At 36.5% G+C, this 26,767-nt stretch overlaps 1 protein-coding gene across 1 annotated transcript; it reads right to left on the reverse strand.

Moving 5' to 3' along the window:
* Positions 1–1,732: 1,732 nt before the first annotated feature.
* LOC137025080 (NACHT, LRR and PYD domains-containing protein 3-like) lies at positions 1,733–25,549 on the reverse strand. Its single transcript, XM_067393109.1, has 9 exons — positions 25,488–25,549; positions 22,889–23,179; positions 17,586–19,442; positions 9,949–10,122; positions 9,331–9,504; positions 6,036–6,209; positions 3,484–3,657; positions 3,345–3,391; positions 1,733–3,264 (listed from the first exon to the last, which is right to left on the reverse strand). The coding sequence occupies exons 2-9, from the start codon at positions 23,173–23,175 to the stop codon at positions 2,693–2,695; spliced, it is 3,459 nt and encodes a 1,152-aa protein (XP_067249210.1). The 5' UTR covers positions 23,176–23,179; positions 25,488–25,549; the 3' UTR covers positions 1,733–2,692.
* Positions 25,550–26,767: the final 1,218 nt, after the last annotated feature.

Here is a 26,767-nt window from a genome sequence, read left to right on the forward strand (position 1 = left end):
TTTTTTTTTTTGACATTTTTTTTTTTAGGAATGTGGATCCATCACTCTCACATTCACCTGCAATTCCCACTAGGAGGGCACACAGCAACACAGGCGGAAATGAGAAAGAGTAAGTACACTTTTACCCACTATATGGTAGGCCTATATTGAAATCTGTAAGATTTTTCATGTTTTTAAAATAAGTTTCGTCTGCTCACCAAGGCTGCATTTATTCAATTAAAAATACAGTAAAAACAGTAATATTGTGAAATATTATTACAATTTAAAATAACTGTTTTCTATTTGAATATATTTCACAAAGTCATTTATTCTTGTGATGTCCAGCATCATTACTCCAGTCTTCAGTGTCGCATGATCCTTCAGAAATCATTCTAATATGATGATTTGCAGCTCAAGAAACATTTATTGTTTACAATTGTTCAGAAATGTTTCATAAGTAGCAAATCATCATATTTGATGATAATATTTGATGATAATATTCATAAGATTCATATTTGATGATAATATATTTGCAGAGCTCTGTGGTGTGTCGTCACAGAAAGCAGCTCCAAAACAGACCAAAAGTGACCATGTACCGGTTCCAGGAGCAGAGCTGACATCAGATGCAAGGAATAATGCCACCGCTGGTCGTCGGAACTGCATGCTTTGCAAAGTACAGCTTGGTAAAAGGCAAGACACACCTTGGAAATGCCAGGCATGTGACATTTACTTGTGTCTTCAGTTGAACTGTTTTCAAAAATGGCACACAGATGTGTGACTGTTCAGATTCTCTGTTCACCACCTCTCACTGACCATTGGGCTGCAAAGATTATCTATATGTGATCAAGCAGGTTATGTATAGGGTGTAAAAGTGGGCTTTTTTTTATAAACCTTACCTTTATTTGCCTGTACACAAAAAATGTGCCTTTGACCCTAGTTTATATGTGGATTATATTGTTAACTTTATTTTAAATAAAAAAGAAAAAAAACAATGATATGTCTTGTCTTTGCATTTTCTTAGTTGACTCAGTCACATTCCTGACTGAATGGCTCATTATGCGGCTCATTAGGGGCAGGGTCTTAATCTCCCCAGGTGTAAATCACTTCATTATTCATGAAGAGTCACACCTCTTCGCATATGGCCTACCTAAACAAAAAGTGTCTTAGAAATTTAAAATCAATACAATGTTTTATGTGTCAGAGTAGGGAGGATCATTTCCACATCATTTTGAAGCAAAAACTCTACACTAAAATATACAATTCTCAAAAGTCTTGTGAAAAAACATTTAGTATGCATTTTGAGGTATTGTTTCAGTTACTTTTTTTTTTTGTTTTTTCAATAACCACGCATAAACATTATTCCTTTAAAAACACAAACATGTACATACATGTTCCTCACATATTATTGTAGCCTAGTTTGTGCTGAATACAGTGTAATGACACTTTTGTCATTAATATGTTTATAACCAACTGATAAAAGCACAAATGTCAGGGCATGTCAAAACTTCTCCAGGGCCCAAAATCAGCCTCAGACTCCAGAGGGTTAAGTTTACCTGTTTACCTACTGGCGACACTCAATAATCCCATTACCTGGGGCGTCTACTAATCGACACCCAATAATATACCTGATCCTCCGGGGCGTCTCCTAATCGACACCCAATAATATATCAGTCAACGTCTTGACCCTTTTAAACCTAGTGCTCCCTAAATTGCTGCGCAGCAATAACCCAATAGACTCCAGACAATGCCTTAGAATAAGCTTTATTCACGGCCGTAGGACATCGTATCAATCAAAGAGAATCCCACCAGCAAGAACACAACAGTTTATATAGGATCGGAACATGGTAAAGCATTCTACAATATGACTGGTTCTTCATTATGTCAAACCCTCATGTTACTAGGTAAAGCAAGATCTGCCCAAATCATGTGTTTATTAGTTCGTTGATTACTCAATATCATGGGGCTATTATATTTAGATAGCTGTCCCTAAGTGTCACTTTTCTTATTTTTAGACATGATTCAGACACACACTGACTTAGTCCCATGCAAGGTCTGAAGACATTTAGGTTTCAAAAGCATATAAATGTTGCCAGGAAAAATAAATGTTAGTTATGATTAATTAAAAAATTCCATCATAACCTTAAGTAAGAGTGCTTAAAATCAATTCTAAGTGTAACTGGAAGCCAGTGCAAGGACCTGAGGAGTGGTACGATATATTCATAATTTTTGGTTCTGCTCAGAATACTCCAGTACTTTAACATTCTCATATTTACACATACAATTAAGAGCACTGCATCAGAATGTTACATTGAAATGTTACAAATTCTAGATACATGTACAATTATAGCTAGTGTGTATGTGGAATTATTATATATTTATTCAGTTTATATGTGCGTGTTTCAGTTATTCCCCATACGTTGTGGGGATAAAATGTCCCCAAAAGGTTAGAAATGTTTGATTTTGTTATGACACCTTAGTCCCCATGAGAAAAACATCTTATAAATCATACTAAGTTAAGTTTTGTTTTAATACATAAAAGACATCTGAGAGGGTTGTGTTTAGGGTTAGGGGATAAAATATATAGTTTGTACAATATAAAAAATCATGTCTATAGAAAAGTCCCCATAAAACACAGAAACCCAACTTGTGTGAGTTTTTGTGTGTTAAAAATATAAAGTATTTAGTATAAAGTATTAAGTATAAAGTATTTAATTTATTTATGTGCGACATCTCTGCTTTTGCTTACAAGCTTTTCAAACTCAAACAGAGACACTGAGGAGTTGCGACGATAAACCCAAAATCCAGCATAGAGAGACTCAGTAAATGGGGAGGTGAATGTGTGTAAGTGTGTGAGTGTGTGTGTGTCGGAGACGCTGTAGAAGGACAGAGTACCGGCTGACATATCCACATACACTCCAACTCTTTTAATGCAGCCTGATGGTACACGTATGTCAGTTGACTTTTTATCGTGCCAGACAGTGAATCTGTTATCAGAGCAGTTCAGACTCCAGGAGTACTCATTGAGTCCAAACTGACAGTCACTCCAGCCTTTCCTGTTGATTCCTTTATATGTCACTGATACATCAACCTCTCCTCTCCATTCAGCCTCCCAGTAACAGCGTCCAGACAGACCCTCTCTACACAGAACCTGAGGACACTCATCAAATCTCTCTGGATGGTCAGGATATGACTGATACTCTTCCAAACATATCACCTTTTTGTTCTCATCAAAAAGAACAAGTTCATTGTTTACTGTGTTTGGATCCAGTGTGAGATTACAGGCATCTGAACACAAAAAGAGAGAAAGATTATAACACATCAACAACAGTCACTAAAGGTGCAAATGTGTGTAATTGTAGACATACATTTGGGTAGTCCTGCTGTAATCCTGAATTCTCCTCCATGATCCACACTGTAAAACACAAAGTGTCACGTTTTGCATGTATGATGCTATCAGTAAACACACACACACACACACACACACACACACACACACACACATACTTGAGTTTTTCTAGTCTGTATTTTGGATGGTTGAGTTTATCAGTGAGCAGCTTGACTCCTGAATCCCCTGGGTAATTGTAGCTCAGATCCAGCTCTCTCAGGTGTGAGGGGTTTGAACTCAGAGCTGAAGACAGATAACCACAGCCGTCTTCTGTCACCATACAGCCAGACAATCTACAAACACACACAGCAATAAGGACTTACATGACATTAGTTTGTTAATCACTTATCACTATGTTTTACTGAAATCAAACTGAATAAAAACAGTTCAACTGTTTCCAAACTCAATTTGAATATAAGGGCAAGGAAATAGTGTTTGATATAATTACTCCACTATTTCTCTGGTTTCAGTTTTAAGACTGTCCTCTGAATGTGCATCACTCATTCAATCTGTTTCAAATATGGGCTGCAGTCAGATTGCTGTTATCACTGCAACATGCCCAAACTATTTGTGTGTTTGCATGTTTTGTTAATAAGCCTAATTGTTCTGCATAATTACAGCCTCTACTGCACTCTGCAACACTCTGGGGTTGCTGGATTTTCCTCACATAGCAGAAAAATCTACTTAAATACACTTTCATTTTTGTCAAGCAGATAAATGTAATACATCAATTGAAACTACAGAATGTCTACTTTTATTTGAGTGTACTCACAGTAAGAACAAAATGTGCTTTTTGCAAATTAAAGATGCATGATCTACCGCCTCTATCTCAATAAAAGTTCATTCTGATATTTGTTAAAAAATGAACTGTAACTTAGTGAATACTTATCACACAAACATGAGACATGACTAAAGAAATGTTACAATGCCAGGTTTTAAATAATGTAAGGTAAATATTCTGTTTATATAATCTGTTTGAAAAGAGAGATGTCAATTGTTTCTGAATAATATGAAAGGTTAGGCAAGATTTCTTTGGACTGTTTTTGACAGATTATGAGGTGTTTACTGTAAAATAGCCTAGTTTCACATCAATTAAGCTTTTGTTAACAATGAATGATGAAAATTCACCTTTGCATCACAGAAATAAATTATATTTGAAGTATATTAAAATTGAAAACCATTATTTTAAATTGTAATAATATCTCACAATAGTGTTTTCTGTATTTTCAATCAAATAAATGCAGGGTTGATAAGCATAAGACTTCTTCCAAAAACATTAAAAATAGTAATGTGTCCAATCTTTTGACTGGTACTGTTTATACTTTAAAATATAAAAGGCCTATACAACATTTTCTTCACGTGATGTGCAATGATATGTACATGCATGAGATCACAAAAATCATGTTTTTATTTAAGAGTGGAGATTATATTAATGTTAATACAATAGTTGATATGATTCTGTTTTCAACATGCTCACAGATTATATTTTCTTTTAACTCACAGATTTGAGAATCATCGTGACCAGATATTGGCCTAGATTGGACATTCTGTATGAATATGATGGTGAGATCACTGACTGGAAGCAGGAACATGATTTTGTGCTTTCCGTCAGCAAATGGCAGCTGCTTTCAGGGAGAGCAGGTGAAAGGAGGATTTTAATGGAGAGATACGGAGTGCAGTTTTGGGAGATTTGGATCGCATAATTAATAAAAGAAACAAACAAAAACATGACGAAGAATGAATGCACAGCACAAGGGGCAATTAGGATGATATTTGATGAGACTTGGGAGGAGGATGAGTGAGACTCTTTCGCATATGTTCTATGCATTTTTATAATGTATCCGTGCGTGTAAATGTATGAGTATATGTATATGTGCATGTGTTTATGTGTGCGTGTATAAAAAAAGGTCACCTAAATGAAAACTGTGCAACCCAGTGTCACAAAAATACTGGAAGATATGTAATATAGTTGGAGTTTCAAGTTTAAATAAAAATCAGAAAATGTATTCCTGTTTTTTTTTTTTTTTGTCTATTTAAATTCTATTTACAACCTTGCTATACATATAAATTGTCAAGAACTGTAATTTCTTGAAAGCCAATTGTTTTCTGAAAAAAATCCCAAAATATTTTAGCTGAAGGTTCTAAAGGGTTAATGTATTCCTCATTCATCAGCTATTTGGCACCTTTTAATATTACTTTAACAAGCTATGGAAGTTAATGTGTTCAGTATTCCCACCTTTTTTTTTCTTTTTCTTTTGATAATAAGGCATTATTTAATAACCTTAATACAAAAGTAGCAATTCTGCTATGATGGATCTCTGAGGGCTAATCTCTAATTATCTTCTGATTGGCATTACTATTCAAATTCACTGTTATGTCTTCATCACACACAATACCCTCCAGCTGTTCAAGTCCTCATTTTGTGTTTAGAGACGTTATGGTGAAATTTTTGCACCTCATTCATGTACTGTGTCATCCCAGAGTAAAAATAATTTTATAATTTATAATTTAATAATAATTTATTAAAAACCAAGACCAAAAGTTTTCAGTGAAAGACTACAGAAAATAAAGCAACTATCTACTGATGTGATGTTACAAGCTCTCAAGAAATCAAGAGCAAGTTACATATTTAATTTGATCAGATTAAATATTTATCTGCGTCCTTAATTACCCAAGTGTGTTCAGATGACAATGCAAAATCTTCAGTCCAAAAGAGAGCAGCTTCACTCCTGAATCCATCAAGGCATTGTTACTCAGGTCCAGCTCTCTCAGATGAGAGTTTAATAATTGTAGAACTGAAGACAAACTTTCACAGCACTGAGCAGTGAGATTACAGATGGCCAGTCTAGACAAAAACAAAGGAGGAACTAATCAACACCAATGTCAGAAAGATGAGATAATAGATATGTTTACATGAACAATGTAATAAAAATGAAAAAAAAAAAAAAAAGGTTTGCGTTATTCGCACACAGATGACAAAAATGTTTTCAAAATGATTCCTATTCACACAGATCTGTGAACTCAATTAAAAACACTGTATATTCTACAGCAGGGGTGGGCAACTCTGGCCCTCAAAATCCACTTTTCTGTAGAGTTTAACTCTAACCCTGATAAAACTTACATGCTCCTAGCATTCTGGTAATCCTGAAGACCTTGATTAGCTTGTTTAGTTGTGTTTGATTATTGTTGGAGCCAAGCACTACAGAAAAGTAGATCCCGAGGGCCAGAGTTGCCCACCCATGTTCTTTAGTGTTGTGGATTTTCAACTGAGCAGGTTTGTTGAAAAAATTAAAAATAAATTTGTCTTGTCAGAGGGAGAAAATGTATGTCAATCATAAAAACAAATTGGTCAAGCTCATGCTATTATAACCTAATAATCCTGACCTAAAAAGGACCTTAACAGTGTGATTTTAAGATAATAAACCCATTACTAGCTAGAAAAGAACATGCTACAGAAGATTAACATTTAGGGAAAAAATTTTAAAAGATGTATACACAACAATATATTCTGGTCTTTTAATCTGAATGAATGAGAATTTTACATTTTTAACAACTAAGGTTGTTCACAAAAAATTGAAATGTAATGTTTGTACAATCCTAATTCCATCTCCCAGGTTTGTTTTGTTTGTCATGTCTGCAAGCACATGGCCTTGGTTTGCCATGTGCTTTCTCAGTTGGTCTAGTGCTTTGCCCAGTATACCTAGTTTTTTTTTTTTGTCACCCTAGGCCAGTGTTTCTCAAACTTTTTCTGCCATTCCCCACGAGCCCCACATGTCCCCAATCGCCCCAACAAAATGGTAATAAAGTAGGCTTTTAGTTTATCTGTTAAAATTTATTAAAATTTATTTTATGAACATCACATTTTAAAAACAACCTCAAATAGCACCATTAGAAATGTTCAAATAAAAAAAATAAAAGTGCAATTATATTATCATTTTGTATGAAAAGACTTTGTTCAAAAGTAAATAAAAATAATAATTCAATTATTATTTACAATTAGTAATGAACCCTTTCATGCATGAGTTTAAATTAAGATATTCAGAGTTTTTTTAATGCAAACTTTTTAGAACGTTTCCCCTTACTGTTTCCATGGTGACGCGTCATAGGCTACTTTTCACGTCACACACCGCAGCCACAATAAGGGGCCGTTCACACAGAATGCGTTTTTCTATTCCAATGTGTTACTTTACCATTGTTTTTCTATGTGAACACGCGCATGATAGACGTGCATGACCTTTACGCTTGAGTCTCGCTTCTTTTGCAGCGCCTCGCACAAGAGCGCCGCATTTTTAAGACGCCATGTCAAGTTAAAAGAATTTCAACTTTTACAAGTAGCGCCGCTCATCAATGTCAGTTCCAAAACAGTGGACCAATCAGAAGAACTCGGAGGCAGGGCAAGCGTTGTGAGCTTCTGTTTACAGTAGCAAGTTGGCAAGACAAATGTTTTATTTGACTGTAACATGGCAGAGGCACTGCTCATTATTATCTTATTTTCCTTTTTTTCCATGTCAAAACTGGTATCTATCAATTCTGCTATTTGCCTCGTTCTATTATTTCCATTATTGTCATTATTGCATCACGTCTTAAAAGCACGTCTCAAGACCCTCACGTTCTACCCTGCACTTTTTTTTAAATCATTCCTGAGCACTGCTTCTCATGTTTTTAGATGCAAAGACATGTTCTGTGTGAATGGCCCCAACACTGTATGACAGATATATGGCTTTTATTTCGTTTCTCGTTTTTATTCAAAATATTCACAAGCTTGCTTACCATGTCATAAACTATCTGATATTCCGATTCTCAAATATGTGTAAGTGAGTGTGTTTTGTTGTTTAAAAACCTTTATAAATGATCTTGATTTATAACGCGAGATGGGTACCGCCATCTTAGTTTGTGCAGTGTTCAAAGTCCTGTCAGTCGGATTTACAGCATGTGAATTCATCAATTTCTCCTGAAATGCATGTAAGTAAGTAGCCGGTGATCTGGGAGAAAAATAGAGTAAACTTTATAGTTACACTATATGTATCGGATATGAATAAAACCCCTCGGCAAATTATATTTGAATTGATTGTTAATGCTGCTTCCATAGACATCAGTGTGTATTTTACAAGATCTATATGTATTGTTTTTCTAGTACTTATGGATTTTATGTCTATATTTATGTTTATGGATTTTACTAGCACTTATGTCTGAAACCTAAAATAAACATTATGTTATTGAAAACACTGCATAGTTGTGATATATGAGAAGTGGAGTGCACGTCAGTCTCTGGCTCAGCGCCAGCAAAATGTGAAAACATAGTTTGAATCTTGCAGTTAAGTGACGTCTCTGAACTCTGGACATTCTAAATCCTGTATGTGGGACCGTACTCTCAGGGGCACAGAAATAAAAATCCCATAGGCTATGTGGGACCGTACCGCTCAAAGGTAATAGAAATGGGCACAAAAGTGACCAAATTTCCTCCCGTTTGTCACGATTCACTTGTCATGTCTCTATTCCCCACCAGTGGGGCGTGCCCCACACTTTGAGAAACGCTGCCCTAGGCTGTTCCACTTGCCTTGATTTCACTTTGTCTGCTCTTAACTTACATTTACCTATTGTTTGTGTTATTTTTTGTATTTTGCTCTGTGTGACTGCTCCCTTTCTCCAGCTCATTTGGTTCCAGTGACAGCATCCCTCCGGTCCCAGGGATCTCCGACTCTCTGTCAGCAATCCTACCTCAAGTCTGTCTCTTCCTATCTACCGTGCTGCAAGTCCCATACCCAGTTTGGTTCACTGCCTTCTTTTTCAGCTACCTGCTCAGTCACTAGGGTTCTTTACTCATCTCACAAATTTGTATTTGTTACAAAAACACTATTAAAAATCTTCACAGCTATCAGATGATGCTGATTTAAAATAAAATTTGATTACTACAAAACATCTGTTCATACACAGACGAGTATATAGTGAATATGTGAAAGTCACACCTCAGTATGTTTAGTTGACAGTTTGAACTCTTCAGTCCAGTAGAGAGCAGATTCACTCCAGAATCCTGCAGGTCATTGTTACTCAGGTCCAACTCTCTCAGAGGTGAGTTAGACGATTCTAGAGCTGAAGACAAACTTTCACAGCACTGAGTAGTCAATCGACAACCTGCCAGTCTGAACAAAACAAAGGATTCAGTAATTAAAATTTCGAAATTAATTGACATCTGACTGTCATTTACCATTTACATACTTTCCATGTTAAGTAAACCTTGTACTATCAATAAGCCACCAATACTATTGTATTGGAACCCTTGTATCTATAGCAACCAAGCAATAACAATTTATATTTGATTTATAAAGGATAGTGTTTTCCACACTGAATAGATTTGCTACATGACAGGTCTCACATTATACTATATATATTTTGAAACCACCTGACAAATAAGATAATCTATCTTATTAAGTAGTGAGAATGCAAATACACCAGAACAGTTAAAATATAACAAAATAACTCTCCATTACTGACACAATAATAATTGAATATTCCCAGTTATCAGCCAGTAATACATTGATTGCTCATAGATTGTGCATGTCTAATCGTGAATGTGAAGGTTAAACCTCAGTTTGTTCAGTTGACAGTGTGAACTCATCAGTCCAATGGAGAGCAGCCTCACTCCTGAATCCTGGATGTCATTGTTACTCAGGTCCAGCTCTCTCAAATAGGTACTTGATGATTGTAGAGCTGAAGACAAACTTTCACAGCACTGATCAGAGAGACCACATCCAACAAGTCTATTAAAGAAGATAACAGTGCAAAGGGGAGATGGATGTTAAAAATGTTTTCTATATTCTGCACATGACCATGTCTTTCAACAGTCCTGGGGGCCCACAGCACTGCATATTTTGGTTGCTTCTCAATTCTAAGGCTGCATCCACATCAAGTGGTATCCTTCACTTCCTCCACTAACTCAGAATCCTTCGCATATTTCAAATCACAAAAAGAATTAGTGGAAAATGAATCGGCACTGTCCTCACCCAATTTAATTTCATAATGCAAGAAAAAATGACTTTGGATATAAAGGTATTACATTTTCTGTTGTAAATTTATCACATTACCACTGGGATACCACAGACAACTGTCATTTACTATATTGCATTAATAGAAAAACAATAATATAAAGTATTATTATATAATATAAAGTATTTTTCCACAATTTAATTTAAAAGTATTTTTTATGCTGTGACCAAGGGGGAGGAAACATTTACAACACAGCCATGCACCCTTAATGCACAGTCTAATTAGCCGAATTTCCATTGTTGAGCCACAAGCAAGCATGTTAGTGCATGCAAGGGCCAGTATCATTTCCACTGTCACTTCTGGGGCTTGACCAAGCCTTCTTGGGGCCATTGGCCAAGGTTTTTGGTCCACAGAATAGCGGGCCAACTGGCGCTTGAGGAGTGGCCATGAAACAAGGCTGAGTTTAGCTGGCCCAATGTGTTGTGATTGGCACTGCTTAGCGTGTGTTCAGGAAATGTCCCACCCCTCCATAACTCCATAAGTGTAAATATAAACTTATGAACAAAAAATATAAATATAAATATTTAACAGAAAATATAAATATAAAATTATGAACAGAAAATAGAACAGATTTCATGCATGGACCCTTAATTAAACAATTTAATAATCAAGTAAAAATGAATTTATATCTGTATGATATTATGTTATAACCACATTGGGAAGTGGATTGATGATTTAGCTGAGGGCGCCATCCTCTAGTCAGACAATGGAATTCATTCTACACGTGGCACGACTCTCACAGTGCATTATGGGTATTATCTCGCCTTTGAGTGTACATTGGTTGTACACTCGTTATTTTGAATGAATGAGTGCACTCGGTAATGTCCACTATGTTTTTGGACACCACTACAAATGGCTTTACCCTCAAATAGTGCCCTATTTAAGGGTATAGGGTAAATTTTTTCTCAGTGGGCCAGACTATGGACCAAGTGCAAGTGTCACGGGCCGCATATCATTTACATATGACGTCTCCAATGAAAACCAATCAGATTTAATGTTACGGTATTATCAGATAATATTATTATTATGCCTAGATGTTGCACACACAGAAGAGGTGGTCTTTTCTGGTGGCAGATACGGCACACTCAAAAATCAACAAATACTATAAAAAATTTGTTTTTGTTTCACAGTGTGTTAAAATGGCTGGCAGTGTCACTTATTCATATCAAAGTGAAAATTTCTTGTTCAATATACTCATGTTACACAACCCCCTGATATACAGTATGTCATAGAAAACGAGTACTCAGTATATAGTAGGTCTGTGCATGTTTGAAAATAATATATGATCACCAAAATGATTTTATATGACAAAAAAACATTATAGTTCAAACTTATATTCATTTAATCTATTTTCATTTCATTTAAAAACAAAAATAAATTGTAAAACTGGGATTTATTATTTAAATGTGATTGGTATATTGTGGGCTGCATTTACATTTCTGACGGTCTGCAGGTTGAGAACCACTGGTATAGCCCAGGTGTACCCAATCCTGTTTCTGAAGATCTACCGATCTGCTGAGTTCAGATTCAACCCTGATCAAATGCATTTGTCTATAATTTTCAAGTGCTCCTGAAGATCTTAATTTTTAGCTTTAGTTGTGTTTGATCAGGGTTGGAGCTGAACTTTGCAGGGATATAGATCTCCAGAAACAGGATTGAGCATCCCTGAACTATACACAGCATGACACTAGATCTTGAGGGCCAGAGTTGCCCAGCTCTGTTCTAGTGTTTAATGCTACACAAGTCTTTAGTCCTCAAAAGGACTGATATAGGAAGGACACAGCCTCAATATTGTGCAGCCTTCTAATTGAGAAGCCTCATTGTACAGAATGTCTTCCTTATGTAACTTCTTAATTGTCAGTCCCATTTTGGGGGCATAGACTCCAAAATAATATTTCCACTTTACATTATTATAAATCGTGGATATTTTGAAGCACAAACTTAAGTTTGGCCTCTTTTTAAAACACCTGATTCAGATCTTCAGGTCAGGGAACTTAACTGAGTGTGTCAGATAAGACAGACATACAAAATGTGCAGTGCAGTCCAGGGCCAGGATTGAAAAACCACTGCCAAAGCTAATACACTGTATGACATGAAGATCTCTAAAAACACTAGATGTGTGAAAACCCTAACAAAAGCATGTGAATTAGAGTCAGGTGAGCTGAAAGTATGTGATGAAGCACAGCTGGAGACTCTTTATCACTGCTGCCATTAAACTCAAATGACATTGGTTTGACTCCAGAAACAGTTTTGGGAGACACTGTACTAAGTAAAACTTTGTTTTGGGGGGCGCTGTTGAGGTGTGCATGGAGTAGACGTATTTCATCGAGCTCCTCCACGCCAAGTTTTTAAATTAGTGAAACAAGACGCCGTCTTTATTTTTTATTTCATATACTGTGTTGTGAACTTCTATTTAGTTATATCTCTCAATTGATCAACACCTTGATGCGCGAAAATGCCTTTAAAATCAGCAAAAACCTCGAAAAATTCTGGACCTCAGCTGTTGGCTAGTTGTGACGAAGCTAATCCCAAGCTTCGACGAGTCAAGCTTCTACTGACGATGATACACCGTTAATGTGGGAAAAGATATCAAACAGGATTCTTGCAACCATAAATTTGACAAGTTCGAGGAAGACTTTAGGTCTCTACAGACATCGGTACGGGATTTTGCGGAAAGAGTGGAGACTGTTGAGGGTCAAACACTAGTTCACGAGGGCCGTTTATGCTCTCTCGAAGCGACTTTGATTTGCAGAAGACCAATAAAGCTCTTAGAGAGAAGGTCAATGACTTAGAAGGGCGATCTCGACGCAACAATCTAAAAATAATTGGTATCCCAGAGGGAGAGGAGAAAGGGAGACCGACAGAGTTTGTTGCAGCGTTGATTGCAAAACTACTGGGCGAGACTCATTTTCAAGGACCGTTGGTCATTGACCGTGCTCACCGTACGCTCAAGCCATCAGATGGGGAGAGGCCCCGCATCATTATTGCACAAGTGCATTTCTTTCAGGAAAAGGAATGAATTCTTCGACTTCGCCGTGATCGCACCCTGGAATACAACGGACACAAGGTTTATATCTTTCCGGACTACACTGCAGAAGTTATGGAACAGCGAAGGCCGTTCAGTGACGTGATGCGCAAGCTGAGAGAGCTAAAGGTGACACACAGTCTTCGCTTTCCTGCGCGTCTCCATGTTCAGCACAACGGACAGTTCAAGACCTTCACTGACCCTGTAGAGGCTGCGAAATTTGTGGAGACCAGGCTGAGACAGGAGTAGAGACATATGCGCAACACTGGTATCACTCTTAAAATACTTTATACTGACTGTTGACACATTATAGTTTTTGTTTTCAAAAACAAACTGTATCGTTATGGACGGCATTATTGTCAATAATTCTAGACTGAAATGTTTGTAACTTGGAAGTGGAGTCGAGCGGATTTGCCGCGATCGAAGTGACGTGATGGATCCTCCTACTACTCACATGCGAGTAGTGTTCTCGGGTCGAATAGGGGACAAAGTGCTTCATTTCAGGGAAGCCAGATGTGGGAGGGGGTGGGTTGAAGTTCTAAGTTCTAAAGAGTTTTACATGTTTCTGTCTTATGTGAATTTTTTTTTCTTTTTTTTTCTGGACTGCCTCATTTCAATGTCCCAATCTTTAATTGTAGAGTTTGATGACTAACATTAAGGGAGAAGCGATCACATTGGCTTCTTGGAATGTAAGAGGGCTTGGCCATGTAATTAAAAGAAGTAGAGTATTTGCACATTTGAAATCACTCAAGGCTGATATAATATTTCTCCAGGAAACCCACCTTAGTGTAACTCATCAATGCAGACTCAGGACCAACTGGATATCGCAGGTTTACCAGGCCCCATTCAATGCCAAAGCTAAAGGTGTAGCTATTCTTTTTTGTAAGAATGTTCTTTTTCGACTTTCATCCATGGTTGCTGATCCTCAGGGTAGATATATAATGGTATCTGGGCATATTAATTCTCTCCCAATAACTTTGCTTAATATATATGGCCCCAATTTTGATGACTCTGATTTTTTTTCACAAAATCTTTAGTGTAATTCCTGATGCAAACTCTTCAAATGTAATAGTAGGTGGAGATTTCAACTGTTACTTAGATCCTTATATGGATAGACTATCGTCAAAACCACCACCTACAATTACCTCCATACAAACACTTAACAATCTAAACAAATCTAGAAATATGGTCGACATTTGGAGGCTTCAGCATCCGACAGATAGGGATTATTCCTTTTACTCTCATGTTCACAAATCATACACTAGAATTGACTACTTTTTGGTTACATCCAAATTGGTTTCCAATATTAGTAATACTAAATATCATAATATATTAATATCTGATCATAGCCCAGTTACGTTCCAAATTGAAAGTGTTTTGCCAAAATGAAATTACTCGTGGCATTTCAACCCAATGCTAATCAAAGATTCAACTTTTATTTCATATTTAACTGGACAAATGGATGAGTTTTTTACGACTAATGACAATGGAGAGGTTTCAGATTCAATTTTGTGGGATACTTTTAAAGTCGTAATCCGAGGCCATATCATATCATTTGAGTCATCTGAAAAGCGGGCTTTAAATAGTAGGCTTAGGAAAATAGAGGAAACATTGCCAGTGCTCGAACAAGCATATAGAGTGTCACTCTCAAAGTCTGATTATAATAAAATCTTAAAATTAAAGTATGAGTATAATTCTATCCTAAATGGCCAGATAGGTAACCTTCTCCTCAAACTTTTGAACTGAACCGGGGTTTACGACAAGGTGATTCTCTATCACCTCTACTTTTTAACATTGCACTCGAGCCATTAGCTGTAGGAATTAGAACCCATCCACATATCCATGGTATTTCATTGGGCAATGCTGAAAGTCTGATAAGTTTATATGCAGATGATCTTTTACTGTGTCTGACAGATCCTGTGGTTTCTGTCCCAAAAATTTTAGATTACATAGACACTTTTAGTAAACTTTCAGGATACTCAATTAATTGGAGTAAAAGTGAATTTATGCCCCTAACGAATAACTTAAGTGATACCTTTTTGAGCAGCATACCATTTAAAATAGTGGATGATCACTTTACATATCTCGGTCTGAAAATTCCAAAGAACCCTAAACAGTTGTTTAAATTAAATTTTTTAGACATGATTAATAAACTTTAAGCACTGAAAGCTGGAAACTGCTCCCCTTATCACTAATTGGCCGTGTAAATGTGATAAAGATGGTTACTCTTCCTAAGTTTCTATATCTTTTTCAAAATCTCCCTATTTATTTGCCTGCAACCTTTTTTAAGCAACTTGATTCAGTTATTCTTTCATTTGTATGGAACTGTAAAACACTACTGATTGTGGAGGCCTCGGGCTTCCCAATTTTAAGCATTATTACTAGGCAGCAAATGCCAGGGTTCTCACTTTCTGGCAAATGGGTATTCTGGATAACATGCTACCTGAGACTTCTCCTCTATGGGATCGTGCAGAGGCTATGTCAGTGCCAGAGTCTTCTCTCCCAACTTTACTTTTTACAGAGTTTAAATCTATCTGCAAATTAGGCAGTAGTAATTTTGTGTTGAGAAATTCTTTGAAGATTTTGAATCAGATCAAAAAATGTTATAAACTACCAAAGGTCTCAATCAATACACCAATATCATGCAATCCTTCGTTTGAGCCTTCTCGGATTGATGGAGCCTTCTCAGGATGGAGAAAAAAGAGTTTATGCTATCTCTATAAAGAAGATCAATTTGCATCCTTTTTGCAACTTAAAAATACATTTGTACTCCCACAGTCTCACTTCTTCCGTTATTTTCAAATTAGAAATTATGTTAAGAAAAATATTCCACATTTTATAAATAAACCTGAAAACCATATTATTTATGAACTTTTATCTTCTAATCCTGAAACTAGACATTTGGTATCTCGTTTTGTTCATGCTTTTACAACACCTATGTGCACCAAACACCTTAAAATAGCCTGGTCTACTGACGTGAACGACGACGTGTCTGATGAGATCTGGGAAGAAGGCCTGTCGAGAATAAAGAGCTGTTCTGTTAATTCGAGATATAAATTAATCCAGTTTAAAGTTATGCATCGCATTCATTACTCCAAAACAAGATTGAATAAAATATTTCCTTCCATTTCTGCTCAGTGTGATAGGTGCAAGATGACGGAGGGGACATTGGCACATTTATTTTGGTTTTGCCCTACTCTGTATGATTTCTGATCTAACATTTTTGAATTGTTTTCAAGCGCATACAGAATTAACATTCAGCCTGACCACAATCTGGCTATTTTCGGCTATTCTAATGTTATGGATACTATCCCTCATACTCATCAGCACGCTCTAATGGTAGGCTTAATCGCAGCCAAAAAGGTAATACTCCTCAATTGGAAAACTTCACAAGCTCCTTGTTTTCAAAGATGGTTAAATGAGATGCTTTATATTATCCAAATGGAACAGTTACGTTTTGGTGAGCTTGGCTCACAAAAAAGATTTGAAGCCACATGGGGACCTCTCTTGAGACTTTTGGAAGTTTAAAAATAATATACTCTGTAATCATCCCCTTCTATTTATTTATTTATTTTTATTTATTTATTTATTTTTCATTTTGTATCAGTTTTAATTCTCTTCTCCTTTGGTGATATAACTGATCTACAAAAACAACTGTGAATATTATCAATTATGTTTTTTCTCAATAATTATTTTGTATATATTTGCTGACTGAGGCAATCCAGATATTTTTTTTTCTTTTTTTCTTTTCCCCCTTTATTTTGTGAAAATGTGTGTCCTTGTTGTCTCATGTTGGTTATTGTTTTATACCTTTGTGTTTGTTAATATAACTTCAAAACTCTAAATAAAATATATTAAAAAAAAAAAAAAAACAACAACTTTGTTTTGGATATAAAATTGTGTGCTTTGAATTCTGACCATGAGATTATAAACAGTTTCCACACGACTGTGCTTCTACTGCCTACTCTTTAGTAAGGCTTCAACTATTTATATCCTTTCTTTTTCAATACCCATATAAAAAAAAAAAGTATACAATAATTTCCACATTTGTGTTCTATGAATAAAAATTGGGTTATGGTTCCATAGATAAATTAGTTTGAAGCTTAACTACATACAAATGTTTATTTTGTGATGCTATGAATGAATACTCACAGGGCTTTTCTGCAGTTCATCACAGCTGGTATCAGTCTCCATCTACCCTCATCAGATGTGTTGTATTTCATGAGGTCAAACTCATCCAGCACCTCTTCTAACATCTGAAGCATGTAGGCAATTGCTGAGCAGTGAGCAGGAGAGAGTTTCTTCTCTGAGTGTTTGTTTGATTTCACAAATTCCTGAATCTCCCTGTACAGAGTCTGATCATTCACTTCCAGCAGACAGAGGAACAGATTGATGGATCTGTCAGCCGATAGACCGTAACTTCCTTTAAGTTCATCTTTAATGTACTGTGTGGTTTCTCCAATGCTCTCTGAGCTGTTCTCTGTGTGTGTCAGTAGATCCTGTAAGAGTTTCTGACTGGACTCCAGTGAGACACCCAGCAGGAACCGCAGAAAAAGATCCAGATGTCCATTTTCAGTCTGAAGGGTTTTATCGACTGCTGATGATAGTAGTGCAGACATGTTTTTCATAGAGCTGTACTTCTCATGTTTATCTTTCAGAAACAACTGCAATGGCTCCATGTTCTTTGTCAGATGGCAGTAAAAGACATAGAATGCAGCGAGAAACTCCTGAATGCTCAGATGTATGAAGCAGTAGACTTTCCTCTGATGAATCGCAGATTCCTCCTTAAAGATCTCAGTGCAAATCCCAGAATACATTGAGGCGTCAGTGACATCTATGCCGCTCTCTCTCAGGTCTTCCTCATAGAACATGACATTGCCTTTCATCAGCTGTTTTAAAGCCAGTTCAGCAAGTTTTACAATCACTTCTCTGTTGGACTGCAGGAGTTTCTCTGGATCTCTCTCTTCATACTTCTCATTCTTCTTGTTGATCTGAATCAGGAGGAAGTGAATGTACATTTCAGTCAGAGTTTTAGGGATTTCTTTTCTCTGATCTTCTTTCAGGAGCTTTTGAAGCACAGTGGCTGAGATCCAGCAGAAGACAGGAATATGGCACATGATGTGGAGGCTTCTTGCTCTTCTGATGTGTGAGATGATTCTGCTGGCTTGATGCTCGTCACTGATTCTCTTCCTGAAATACTCCTCCTTCTGAAGCTCATTGAATCCCTGAATTTCTGTCAGACGGTTGATGTATTTGGAGGGGATCTGATTGGCTGCTGCTGGTCTGGTGGTGATCCAGATGAGAGCAGAAGGAAGCAGTTCTCCTTTCATGAGGTTTGACATCAATACACTCACTGATGAAGTCTTAGTCACATCAAAAACATTCTCACTGTCTTTAAACATCAGTGTCATTCTGCTTTCATCCAGACCATCAAAGATGAACACAACTTTACACTCCTCATAAATCTTTGAGTCCAGATCTTTAAGTTCAGGATGAAAGTCCAGTAGAAGTCTGTGAAGACTGTACTGGTGATCTTTAATCAAGTTGAGATCTCGAAATGGAAGCACAAACATGAAATCTATATCTTGATTGGCTTTTCCCTCAGCCCAGTCTAAAACAAACTTCTGCACAGAGACGGTTTTTCCAATTCCTGCGATGCCTTTAGTAAGAACAACTTTTATTTTGTCTTTCTCACCACATCCTGGCTCAGGTAAGGAGTTAAAAATGTCATTGCAGATGATTTGAGTGTTATGTGAGTTCTTTGTTGTGGGTGTTTTCTCCATCTGTAAAACCTCGTGTTCTTCATTCACTCCTTCTCTCTCTCCCTCTATGATGTAGAGCTGTGTATAGATCCTGTTCAGGAGGGTTTGATTCTCTTTAAGTTTGATTCCCTCAAATAAGCTCTCATACTTGTTCTTCATGCTGATTTTATGTAGATCTTTTACTTTGTCTAGTTCATTATTTACCGGTGGGTGAGAATTCTCTTGCAGGTCTCCAGGCTGATCATCTCTATTCACGAAAGCAAGAACAACAACAAAAAGAATGAATTTGAGCAAGATCATCTAGTACAGCCATGAAGTAAAACACTTTCTGCATTAAGAACAAACTTTTTTATGCAGAAACTATCCTAGATAAGCAAGAATGAGCTTTATTCTTCAAATTACATCTCACAAACATCTCATCATGTTTGTTTCAACTGTGAAATGTGTGTTCATAAAAATGCTGATCCACTAATGAGCTCTTATATTCTAGCGACCTTTGCTCCTGCAGTAACAGAGGTGCTCCATGTGACAAATTTGATGGGCGAGTGCGTGTTCGGGTGGTTAGACACTTGTGTGTGCGTGGGTTGGGGGAGACTAAAAACAACAAGAACAAATAAAAAAATTATTTACAGGCGCAAGCATAGGCAGAGCATGTGTAAAGCTGGGCAAGGCCTGCCTGCTTCTGATTGGAGTTTTTTTTTTTTTTTTTTTACAGGTTTCAGAGTAACCTGCCCATAACTGCTGGTCTAGTATCAGTTCTCTTTCGAGGGAACTCCATGCTGAGTCTGACGTCAATGCTATGAGGAAAGCGTAATGTTGTAAAGTAAAGTGTAATGTGTGAAACTATTCCAATCCTGATTGGCACAACATCAGCCCATGATGCATGATGACTTATCATGGAAGTTAAAAAGGATACCTGGAACAAAGCAGTATTAGCTTCTTGTGTTTCTGCCAAGCCTATTGTTTGTTGGTTTTTGTTATTTTGTCCCATAGGCCAAATAACTATTTAGTGAGATGGCAAATAAGCAGTTTAGATAGTTTTTGATATTTGTGTAAGCTGCATGAGTGTGTAGCATGCTCTGTCAGCTGTCGAGGGGGCTGACTGCGGTCACTTTGAACGTCTCCCACTATGGATGCTTCACTCCCTTCCTTGCCCTCTCAGATCAAATCATTTTACTGCAGTGGAGCCCTGTACTTCAGTCAATAACTGACAGGTCTGACCCGAGTGCAAAACCAATCAAAACATCCAGTTCAGATGGGGGCGGGGCGTTCAAACCACACTTTGACATTCAATCAGTGTTGTTCCCAAAAAGACTTCGGACTGCGGAGTGGCTAACAACAAAAAAAGGGAATGCGACCATGCCCATGTGAAAACAAGAATAAAAATATCTGCAGGGCTTTTGAAATGTGGCATGAACTGTGTGTTTTGAATGGGTTTAAAATGGATTCAGAGATTGTTTTTTTTTTTTTTTTTGCTGGACAGGCAAGACATTTTAATGATTTATTGGGTAGATAATGCTAATTAGATAACACTAATACACAGTCATGCAATTTTGATGTTGTCAACATTAAAGGGGTCATTTAATGCCACTTTTACAAGATGTAAAATAAGTCTCTGATGTCCCCAGAGTGTGTATGTGAAGTTTTAGCTCAAAATACCCTAAAGATAATTTTTTTTAATAACATGTTAATTTGTCACTTTTTGAGGGTGAGCAAAAACGCTGTTTGTGACTGTGTCCCTTTAAATGCAAATGAGCTGCTACTCTCAAGAAGAGGGTGGAGTTTCAGGAGCTCCGATTAAAAGTGCCCTAGAATTAAAAATTGAATTTACCTCGGCATAGTTGAATAACAAGAGTTCAGTACATTGAAATGACATACAGTGAGTCTCAAACACCATTGTTTCCTCCTTCTTATATAAATCTAATTTGTTTAAAAGACCTCCGAAGAACAGGTGAATCTCAACATAACATGACTGTTACGCAACAGTCCAGATCATTAATATGTACGCCCCCAATATTTGCATATGCCTGCCCATGTTCAAGGCATTAGACAAGGGCAGGACGTCTGGATGTGCACAGCTGAATCATCAGACTAGGTAAGCAAGCAAGAACAATAGCGAAAAATGGCAGATGGAGCAATAATAACTGACATGATCCATGATATTTTTAGTGATATTTGTAAAGTGTCTTTCTAAATGTTTCGTTAGCATGTTGCTAATGTACTGTTAAATGTGGTTAAAGTTACCATTGTTTCTTACTGTATTCACGGAGACAAGACTGTCGTTATTTTCATTTTTTAAACACTTGCAGTCTGTATAATGCATAAACACAACTTCATTCTTTATAAATCTCTCCAACAGTGTGTAATGTTAGCTTTAGCCATGGAGCACCATCAAACTCATTCAGAATCAAATGTAAACATCTAAATAAATACCATACTTACGCGATTAGACATGTTGCATGACGAACACTTTGTAAAGATCCATTTTGAGGGTTATATTAGCTGTGTGAACTTTGTTTATGCTGTTTAAGGCAGTCGCGAGCTCAGGGGCGGGGAGCACGAGAATTTAAAGGGGTGCATATTTAATGATGCCCCAAAATAGGCAGTTAAAAAATGAATAAAAAAAACTCTATGGGGTATTTTGAGCTGAAACTTCACAGACACATTCAGGGGACACCTTAGACTTATATTACATCTTTTGAAAACACATTCTATGGCACCTTTAATGTTACCTCATGCAGACTCACTGAAAATGTCAGAAACTGTTCAGCCTTTTATGTTCAAACCAGAGTCAAACAATAATGGAGAGACTCAACAAGAAGTGACAACATGTAGAATGCAACAGGAAGTTTCTGAACGGTTAGTTGATGAATTTATGTAGCTGATGTGGAGTTAACTATCTTAAAGTCATTAATTGGCATATTCTGTCATGATAATCTATAAATTGCTCAGATCCTTCAGAGCCAGAGAATGATTAAATTACATTTAATCACCATTAGATTGATTGTAGAACATTTTTTTTCAGTCTGTCAGAACAAATGTTACTTGTTCAGATGACATTTTTAGATGAAACGTATTATTTTGGTCGTACTTCCAAGACATAGTATCTGTTATTACGAAGTACAGTATCCACTCTGGTGTGGTGACTGACAGCCTACACATACTTCTCTGCTCCTTAAAACATTAGATTTATCTGCGCTGAGGAGCCATGACGATGCACAACCCCCATAAAATGGTAATTCCGCAACTAACTGCAATTTCAAGTTTCAAACAGAGATGGCGACAAAGAGGCAAAACTTACGGACTGCAGCTTTAACTTGTACCCCAATTTTTTTTTTTCATATTATCTGTTATCTGTTTTAATCCATACATTAGGACAGGGATTTGTCAGTATAGTGAAGTGGGTATTCATTCCCCATAACATCAATGTTAGATGCAGCATGGAATTCACTTGAAAGGGAACAACTGTAACCATAGTTCCCTGAGAACAAAACAAACAATTTAGGTGAAAGGATTCAAAAGACTCAAGACACTGTCACCCTTCATAGACACACAGCAGATAGTTAACACTGTCTGATGTTCCTTTGGTCTGATACTGAGAAACTGACCTCAATAATTAAGATTATCTCCTTTTATCACTGATGTTTAAGTTATAATTCTTTCCCTTGTCCCCAGTACTGGTTTTTGTCTCACCTGGGGTTAACAGTCACTGTTTCGTCACTGAAGTTATGGGGTGCTCCCATGGATCCATCACTGAAGTTATGGGGTGCTCCCATGGATCCATCACTGAAGTTATGGGGTGCTCCCATGGATCCATCACTGAAGTTATGGGGTGCTCCCATGGATCCATCATTGAAGTTATGGGGTGCTCCCATGGATCCATCACTCTTCATAGATATATGGCTGGGCTTTGGAGATGCTTCTCTCTGGTTCTGGTAGTGAACAACATTCTCCTCCTCTCTCTCCTCATAGCCACTCATTCTCCTGTGATTTAAATGTGATTATCAGTAAAAAAAAAAAAAAAATTAGAAACACTGACAATATAAATGACTTAAAAGAAAAACCAAAAATAATACATTCTAATAAACAATTTCATTCTGTAACGCAGTGTTGCCAACTCTCACACATTTCCTGTGCTCTCAGGCTCTGTCTCATGCTCTCCCGCGTAACAAGACAATGCAAAATTAAGTGTGAAATCTGCTCATAGATAACCCAATATGAAACCCAATAGAGTATAATTCTAGGAGTAAAGAGTTATGCACATTAATGTAATATTATTTTGCCTTCTAAATCAGAGGTGTCATGATCCTGGTTCTGTATTTTTTGTTTTGTATGGACTTTTATGTTGTAATAAATTCTCTGTTCTCATTGTATCTGTGTTCATTCATGTTCAAACATGTGTCTTGTTTGCCCCTGTGTATTTAAACCCCTGTGTTTTTTTTGTGTTCGGTGCTGCTCATTCTGTTATCCATCAGAAGTTCCCTGGTCTCTGTGGTCTTACGTTTATTTTGTTATTAAACTTTATTCCAGTTGGATCCAGCTCTCCCTTTGTTTATAAGTTCACCTAGTGTTACAAATGGAGTCTGAATTCTGCTTGCATCATTATTCTCATGTTTATCCCTGTAAAGCTACTTTTAACAATCTGTATTGGATAAAGTGCTATATAAATAAAGGTGACTTGACTAAAAGCGCTACAATACATCTGTAAAATGTGTTATTAAAGGATCAGTGTGCAAGTTTTAGCGGCAGCTAGCAGTGAGGTTGCAAACTGCAACCAACGGCTTAAGGTGTTATAAAGGGTCTTTTCGACGACTGAGAAACCAAAGACTTTTAGTGAGTTTTTGAAATTAGCGCATGCGTAAGAACAACCCCCCTCCTTCACAGCTCATTTCGATGGAACGCCTCCCAAAACTCGTGCACGAGTATTGGAACACGAGTGTTTGTTTACCACCGGCATCCGCTGTGTCGTGTTAGTGGATTCATTATGTCGGACTCACCGCAGGTAATAATAATCTGCAGTTGTTACTCCTGACAAAAATATTGCATGCGGCGCCTGTGGAAAGTTACTGGAGCACGCACATCACACAAACGATTGGATGATGTTTTTAAGGCCCTACCTCGTGCACAGATGATGTATATTGATATTATTCCTTTCAGTGCACCTAATAAATTTAGCCATTTAAAATCAAAATTTAAAATCTGAAGCTTGAATATAGTTGTAAATTAAGTTTAATATTAATTGCTTATGTGTAGTGTGCTAATTATTTAAATATACTATATAATTAACAGTGACTTTATTGCATCAGATATATGTCACTTTGCTCACAGCTGATTGTAACGTAAGTTATAATGGCAGTGAACACCACTAAAAACCTTTTTGAAAGAAATGTTTGCTCAAACTAAACTCAAACTTACTTGTGTAGTCATTAAAACCTGATACATGCACCACAGTTCATTTTCAAAATAATTTTAACAAAGTGCCCATAGATGCCTATGTTGTCCAGGTATTTTTAGTGTTTTGAAAAGAACACAGAAGTGCCATCATTGGGTGTTTGTTTGTAAACAGTAACCTCATCTATTGTACTCTTCACTACTACGCAGGGGAGAAAACATGATGACGAATCATATCTACGCCCATGTTTCCTGGGAAGAACACAAAAAGCCTGTTGCTACAACACTGGGGGAAATCGGTAATGAATAACCTTGATATGAATGTTCAAATTTCACAGAAATGTATATAATACATTATATAATAAACATGATCTATTCATTAATTGTGCCCAATGCCTCAAGTATACCTTTTGTAAATATACACCAAATAAACATACGGACACACACACACAGGCATATGAACGTTTGTTTGACTATATTAGTGAGGGTGTCTGATAGATTTCTAGTTTTTATATCAGGTAAATTATATTTTCTATGTCCTTGGCGGACCTCGTATAATGGGAATGCGCCATAAAAGAAGACGTTGTCCTCACCCAACCCTGAAACATAACCCTCACAGAAACCCGTGTAAAATACAACGTAAATAGAAACATGATTTGGACATGAAAAATCAAGTCTTTTTATCAAGTGAGGTCTGGCTCACTAGTCAGTGTTCAACAGTTTTCACTGTATTAGTGAGGTCATTTTTTAATAGTGAGGACATTTTCGACCTCATAAGTAAAGTCATACACACACATCTAATGTCAAGACATTTCTATGACAACGTTATGAAAGTAAGTTAAATAAGTAATATAATATATAAGTAAGTTAAATTAAATAAGGATGGCATTATTGGACTTACCAATTTGAACTTGTAAGCTTTGGTAAACAACAATCTTAAATGGCGTCTTATCAGAAAAGGAATTACTTTTGGTTTCGATTTCCTTGACTGTGAAGGATCAAATAACAAGAATCAGCCCAAATGTGATTGGTTCTTCCTGACAGCAGACGCCTGTGATTGGCCCATATTAGGTACAAGAGTGTTATAACTCCTCCTTATGTGTCCTTTTTTCTCTTCATGCATACTTTCCCACATCTTTACAGATGTACGAGGGTCATTCTACAGAAACGTCCACTTTTCTGTCCCTAGACTTTACAGAAATATTACACTTGAAAAACACTTTAGGATTACAATTTTTTAAATATATTTTAATATGAAACAATATGTTATTTGAAAAATTAAACCTTTTTGAGCCATCAATGTGGCAATATTTGTTTTTTTTAATTAATTATAAAAATTCCAAGTGCCACAGAAGTGCTCGTCCCCACAATCATGTACAGAGGGAAAAGGCTTTATTTTGAGCTCACAAACAGGGTTTCTACCATTTTAATTACAATAATGTATGCATAACTATCAAATATATAATGTAAATGACATTAAAACAAACAAATGCCAAATAAATATTATAAAATTTTTAATGAATGTAGTTGTCCCCTGGTGTTGTGTCACTGGTGTTACCTTTAACAAAAATCTCTTATTTTGAAAGAAAAAAAATCACACTGATGACATCACTTGACTTCCTTCTTCCTATTTCCCGAAGATCAATGAAGAATGTCCCATGGAAAGTCCACTATCTCTTTTCAGTTAACAGAAATTTTAATTAGAAAATCATGATTTCATATGAAGCTTTTAGTTGAAGACACTGGTGTGACTTTATTGCTAGGGAATTTAAAAAAAAAAAACTAGAATACAAATGGATTAAATTACTTGATTTAGTGAATATATCATGATTGACAACATGTGGATTGATTCCTTGCAGCAGCCATTTTGTAAAATGTATTTTTCATGAAAAATGTCACTGGTGTTACCGTCACTGGTGTTACCTTTTTATAGATAAACTTTATTTAAAGCTATTAATTTAGTTATTTTGCATAAAACAGCACTAAGATTATGTGATTATAACTTTTCTTTCTCATTTTTAATCCTCCTTTGGGCAGATATGGCTAAATTAAGGGTATATGGCTAAATTCAATGCAGCGACTTTACAGACAGCGTATTTTACAGACAGTTTTAAAATGTTGTTTATGATCTTTTTCTGAATGTTTTCACTAAGTGTCAATGATAGTCTTTTATTGTACACC

This window comes from Chanodichthys erythropterus, chromosome 8 (genome assembly GCF_024489055.1).
Source record: "Chanodichthys erythropterus isolate Z2021 chromosome 8, ASM2448905v1, whole genome shotgun sequence".
NCBI classification, from domain to species: Eukaryota; Metazoa; Chordata; class Actinopteri; order Cypriniformes; family Xenocyprididae; genus Chanodichthys; species Chanodichthys erythropterus.